Here is a 6,000-nt window from a genome sequence, read left to right as displayed (position 1 = left end):
AAGAAAGATATCTAAAAAATTAATTATAAAGAAAAGGTTTATGGAGGTGGTCCTTCGTTTGCACTTCTGTCCAAAAAATGACTTCTCCTTGTTGCACTTGCTTCACCACAAGAGCTACTCTCAGCATCTTCACCAAAGAGAAACATTCAACTGAACAATAGCTAGATCTGTGGGCAGCATGTCCTTCTTGTCTATTTATGATAGCCAATGGCTAGATTACAATGATAGAAACTCTCCTTGTTATTTGGTTTCCTAGCAAACAATAAAGAGGAATCCTTCTAGAAAGGATCCTTGTCTATTTCAAGGAAATAGAAAACAAATAAAATAGAAACTAAAATGGAATCATTCTAGAGGTTTCATTGCTAGTACATGTAAAGTAGAAAGCAACAAAATTAAAAACTTCTACTTAATATCTATCTTAACCACTGAGTAACTCATTACATGGAATTATAAACCAAGTACTTAATCCCATATAGGACTTAAATCCCTAATTTTTGGGCTTATATAGTGGTCCCGTTACAATAGAAAACTCAAAATTACTTAGCCCATAACCATATAACCCACAGTTTCAACATGACAAAAAAACTGAATCAAACCCAAGTCCGAAAATTCATATTCTAAGGGAGGTGAATTGTATCAAGAAGGGGGGAGGTGCCTTCTAGAAGGTGGACTTAGCTCGCGCCATCAGTGAAGTGTGAAGCGAATCATTCTCCAAATGGTTGCTTCTCTATCATCCGAAGCACCACCTTTCCAACCAACTTAGGTAAGAAATCTCCCCTTACATTGATGAGCAACGTTTAAAGTATTGGTATCGGGTGTCATGTTGGAAGGGTAATTTTAAGAGACGTATTGTATTGGAGACATAGTTTAAAAAGTATCGGTATGTATCGTACCGTATCAGTTGATACGCATTACTGATACGTATCGGTATCTTCCATTACCGATACGTATCGGTATATCGGTATCTGCCATTACCGATACGATACATGGAAATTTTAAAATCCTTCTGTTTCGATATGTATCCATATGCACCGATACACACTGATACTCTATGGAAAATTAAAAATCAAGGTGAAATATATGTTTCGGTATGTATCGGTTTTTATCGGTGTGTATAAATACTGAAACGGTACGATACAGTGCGCTACGGTCATATAATGGCCAAAATGGGTCATTTTTCAAAATAACACAATATTTGAGGGGTTTTTGTTCCAAAATTTTTGCCAGCCAATTCTCTCTAATTAAAGTGGAAATCAAGGTTGGGAACAAGGATTTTACATTTATGGGACTACTACAAACCTTGGATTCTTAGTGCGATACTCTCAATTTAGTGTTTATGCATAATACATGTTATATATAGTTTTTTTTTTTTACTATTTTTTATGCAAAAGTGTATAAAAAAGTGTTACCTATCCATTTATGTGTGTATCTTTAGCGTACTCCGATACAATACCCTCCAATACGTATCTTAATTTTGGTTGACCGATACCAATACTTTAATCCTTGATTGGAGAGATATGAGATACTCTAGATATGTATGAAAATGGTTAAGAAATATTTGGGAATGCTTAGGATAGATGCAAAATACCGTTTTGAAGCATAAAATGCTATAAAAAAGTAATATGTAAAATATTTCATTTGTAAAAAGGAGAATAAAGTACGACAAGGCGAGTGCTTTCAATTGAGTATATGTATCAGGATGAGATTTCTTACATGTATTAATACAAACTCTTTTTAGGTATGTATTGGTGCCTTAAAGATACGATACATATCGGTTATTATTGATGGTATGGAAGGATACTTAAAACCCTGCCAACGAGGCGAACTTGCATCTCCAGAACAAATGAGAGACTGATTCTTCACAGTCGTGGCACCAACACAGGACTCTTTTCTTATCCTTTTCCACTCCTAATAAAATTATCAACTGTCAAAATCTTCTCCAAAGGAGCCACCCACATGAAGAAAGTAATACTTGGAGGAGCTTCATGATTCCAGACACCCTATAAGGTCCTGCTACCACCATGCAACATTGTGAAGAAAGATCTGACAGGAAACTTACCTTCAGTTCCAACAGCATAATGCTGCCCCAACACACAATCACATCTCAACCTACCTTGGTCTTAACAGTCAACAACTCCTTCACCAACTCCAGCACTGTCTCTAATAAGACTTTGTAAAGATACATCTTGGAATTGCAGGAGATTGGTCTCACTGGATAGCACCAATATCACCTAAAATTGGAAAATGTTGACCATCCAAACTTAATCCATACGAAAAGTGATGGAAGTGACCAATTTACTGTAATAAAATTCCCTAAACAGGGAATCTTATCCTGTGGTTTGTCATGAACAATCAAACCATGGAAACTCTTCTGGAGGATGCTCCTGCATCACAAAAGGCCGCCTGAAAAATATATATAATTAATGGTATAGGATGTCACTTTTTTTTTTTTGAACATATTTGAGGGCAACTCAAAAAACCTATGTATTGGATAGAACATGGAAAGATAATCAGATGTTGAATGAATTGGCTGATATTAATGGCATCAAGCATAGGCATGTTCAGCGTTGGATGATCCAGATAAAACCCAGTTCATGACAGCCCTCGCTAACACTTCAGTAATCTCTCCATTTTGAGCTAATTATTCAGTACTTAACTTTTTGGTTTGGTGTTATGCTGACATATAAAAAAGAGAATATCTACAGAATTCCTGTTTGTAGATCATGAATAAGAGAATTTGAATATGGCAATGTATGAAGCCCCTGTTTATGTTTTTGCAGCTTGCAGAGTCTGCAAGAGCCCAGTTTTCTGCTCGGGATTACAGTGACCATCTTGCTCTTGTTCGAGCCTACGAGGGATGGAGAGGTGCTGAAAGAGAGCAATCTGGATATGAGTACTGCTGGAAGAATTTTCTATCTGCACAGACGCTAAAAGCTATCGATTCCCTTAGGAGGCAGTTCTTTTCTTTGCTCAAGGATACCGGTCTGGTTGATGACAACACAGACAGCTGTAATGCATGGAGCCATGATAAGCACCTCGTCCGAGCAGTCATCTGTGCGGGTCTGTTTCCTGGGATTTGTTCAGTTGTGGTTAGTTATTCTCCTCCTTTGTTTTACATTTTATTAACTCCATTTCATATGTTTTTAACACTTTTGCCTTTGATACTTGTGTTCAAAATGATGTTGGTGCATTCTCACTTGACAAAAGAGTTTCCTTTTCTGTTAGCAAAGGTTTTTTGAGGACTTAATTGAGCCCTGCCATTTTCACCTGCTCTTTTATTTCATCGAAATGGTAGACATTGTTCTTCTCATATCAATCGTGGTTTACTTTTGACCACTGATCGATATTAGTCTTTTTCCCTCCCAGAACAAGGAAAAATCAATATCATTGAAGACAATGGAGGATGGTCAGGTTCTTCTGTACTCGGTAAACTTCTGCCCTTAATTTGGTAATTTTGATGGTTTCTGTTCAGCATCCCTGGTCAATGCACCAGTTTGATCAAAGAGTACGGTCTTCTGTTTCTTCTCTCTAATTCTGTGTGCATTTTCTTATTCATAATTGCCTAGAACACGGCCAATGCTCAGGAATCCAAAATTCCGTACCCCTGGCTAGTTTTCAATGAGAAGGTGAAAGTGAACTCAGTTTTCCTCCGGGATTCGACAGCTGTATCTGATTCTGTGGTTCTTCTCTTTGGGGGAAACATTTCTAGAGGGGGACTCGTAAGTATTTCATATTCCTTGTATGCTCGTGTTTTGTATTTTTCTCACCTTGTCTGGAACCATTAATTATTTGCTGCTTGAAGATTTCTGCGGATTTACTATTATTTAATCTGCTCTTTTCTTTTCTTTTTTAAATGAAAATTTCATAACTTTTTTACAGGATGGACACCTGAAAATGTTGGGAGGAGACTTGGAGTTCTTCATGAAACCTGCGTTAGCTGATACATATCTTAACTTGAAGAGAGAGCTTGATGAACTAATTCAAAATAAAGTATGTGTAACCTTGCGTTAAAGCTGAGATGCATCATTTGAATATCCATTCATGCTACTGTGCTAGATTTGAAACATGTTGCACAGTAATGAAGTCAAAAAGTTTTGGTCCCTTTGTTCCCTTGAGGTTATTAAAAGCAAGCTTTCTGTCTCTCACCCTGAAAATTTTACCTTCTTGGCGTACAGCTTCTGAATCCCAAGATGCAGAGTCATGCCCATGAGGAGCTCCTGTCAGCTGTGCGGTCACTGATCTCAGAGGACCGATGCGAAGGAAGATTTGTCTTCGGCCGCCAGGTCTCGAAACCTTCAAAGATTGCTGCAATTTCACCGCCACGGAAGTTTTCACAGAGTGGCGGTGGGCCTGGAGGTGATAATTCCAAGAGCCAGCTGCAGACATTGTTAACCCGGGCTGGACATGAAGCACCAACTTACAAAACAAGACCACTAAAGAACAACCAGTTCCGAACTACTGTGGAGTTTAATGGAATGCAGTTTTTGGGTCAGCCTTGTCAGAACAAGAAGCTTGCAGAGAAGGATGCTGCAGCTGAGGCGTTGAAATGGTTGACAGGTGGGAACCAATCAAATCGACAAGAAATTGACAATATGTCGATGCTGCTGAAGAAAAGCAAGAAGAAGCATCACAGGAGAACTTAAATGCTGTTGGTTCAAGTGTAGAGATAAGTGGTTCAGGGATTGGAATTATTAACTATAGATTTTTTCCCATGGAGGAGCATGGATGCATATTGACACTTCGTGTACTTGGCATGGGGCCTGAGGGCACATGGAGTGAAGCCAACCTGACAGCATGCCAGGTTATACGGTGATCGATCTTGCCCACTTTGTGCCCACATTGTGCCCACATTTTTATGAGGGTAAGTGTATCTGCTGCTGGGGTTAGGGGGTGGAGGAACAAAGAGTTGCGCCACTACAGCAATGAACCACTGAAATTTGGGAGGGTAAAATTTTTACACATTGTTCCCGGAGGTCAAATTGATATGAACTTGCTTCATAGATGTAGGAATTAATTTATTATAACATTTGTATATTAAGATAGTTAATTTATTGTAAGCAATAACTCTATGCTTCTCCCATAATTGTTTTGAATGATAGCAGTCATTAATGTAAAGAAACCTCTTCCAAGTCTCATACACAACATGCATTGCAAACCAGAACAACTGGGTGAACTATCTCAGGTGCAGGTTGGCCAAGATTGACAACTTGCAGATGACCAATTATTAGTTACTTTGTGATTGTTGGGCCACCTTTTCTGTTGCAATATCAATCATTTGTTGGCTTTCTCTGGAATAATGGACAGGTTGGGACTGTTTTGTTTTGGGTGTAAGTTCATGGCTGGAGAATCTGTTAAGTGGATAAAGTGGACAAACCCTGGTTTGCGAGCATAAATGGAAACTGCTTGAGACAGGCAGGAAAGACAATTCAACTGCAGTTGGGTACTGAAACACCTAAAGGATACGTGGATCTGACGAGTCATGGACCACTTTCTTTTAAGTGCTGGTTAGTGTCTGGTCTCATCTGTAACTTCCCTTGTCACTTAGTAAGTAGTTCTTGTGGCAAAAAAACTGGGAATGCAACCTGATATTTCTAGTATTTCTTTTTTCTGTAACTTACCAGACACTAGCAAGGTTGAGGGAGGGAATCTGGGCACCAACTTGGACTGCATTTAAGTGGTTTAGGTCATCTGTGATTATGGGTTAAGCACAAGATAAGAATAGTGAAGGTGGGAATCCAAAAGAAAGTAACTGCATGGGAGGATTGTCATTAAGATGCAGAAGCTTCTATTACTAATTCGGAAGAGAAAGGCATGACCTGGGTAGGTAATCTATCAGTATCATTAAATTAAGAAGATAACAGTAGAGATAAACCATGAGGGTTGTCATTCAAAAATGGAGGCTTCTTTTAGTAATTCAGGAAAAGGTAAATTCAACTTGATGTGGAGTGGGAACGGGGGAGAGAATCTATCAGATGGGGGAAAATAGAAAAGAGTGACAAC

General features: G+C 38.7%; 1 protein-coding gene across 1 annotated transcript in view; it reads left to right on the top strand.

Moving 5' to 3' along the window:
• The window catches only part of LOC122082313 (DExH-box ATP-dependent RNA helicase DExH3-like), a 15,338-nt gene extending 10,196 nt beyond the window's left edge, over positions 1 to 5,142 (top strand). The window contains exons 15-19 of the mRNA XM_042649779.1: positions 2,781 to 3,089; positions 3,367 to 3,426; positions 3,567 to 3,719; positions 3,880 to 3,990; positions 4,176 to 5,142. Coding sequence (XP_042505713.1) covers positions 2,781 to 3,089; positions 3,367 to 3,426; positions 3,567 to 3,719; positions 3,880 to 3,990; positions 4,176 to 4,643 — 1,101 coding nt within the window. The 3' untranslated portion in view covers positions 4,644 to 5,142. The remainder of the gene's footprint in view (positions 1 to 2,780; positions 3,090 to 3,366; positions 3,427 to 3,566; positions 3,720 to 3,879; positions 3,991 to 4,175) is intronic.
• The last annotated feature ends 858 nt before the right edge of the window (positions 5,143 to 6,000 follow it).

The sequence above is a fragment of the Macadamia integrifolia genome, chromosome 6 (assembly GCF_013358625.1).
Source record: "Macadamia integrifolia cultivar HAES 741 chromosome 6, SCU_Mint_v3, whole genome shotgun sequence".
Taxonomy (NCBI): Eukaryota; Viridiplantae; Streptophyta; class Magnoliopsida; order Proteales; family Proteaceae; genus Macadamia; species Macadamia integrifolia.
The sequence above is the reverse complement of the archived record's forward strand: the minus strand, read 5'-3'. Positions and strand labels throughout refer to the sequence as shown.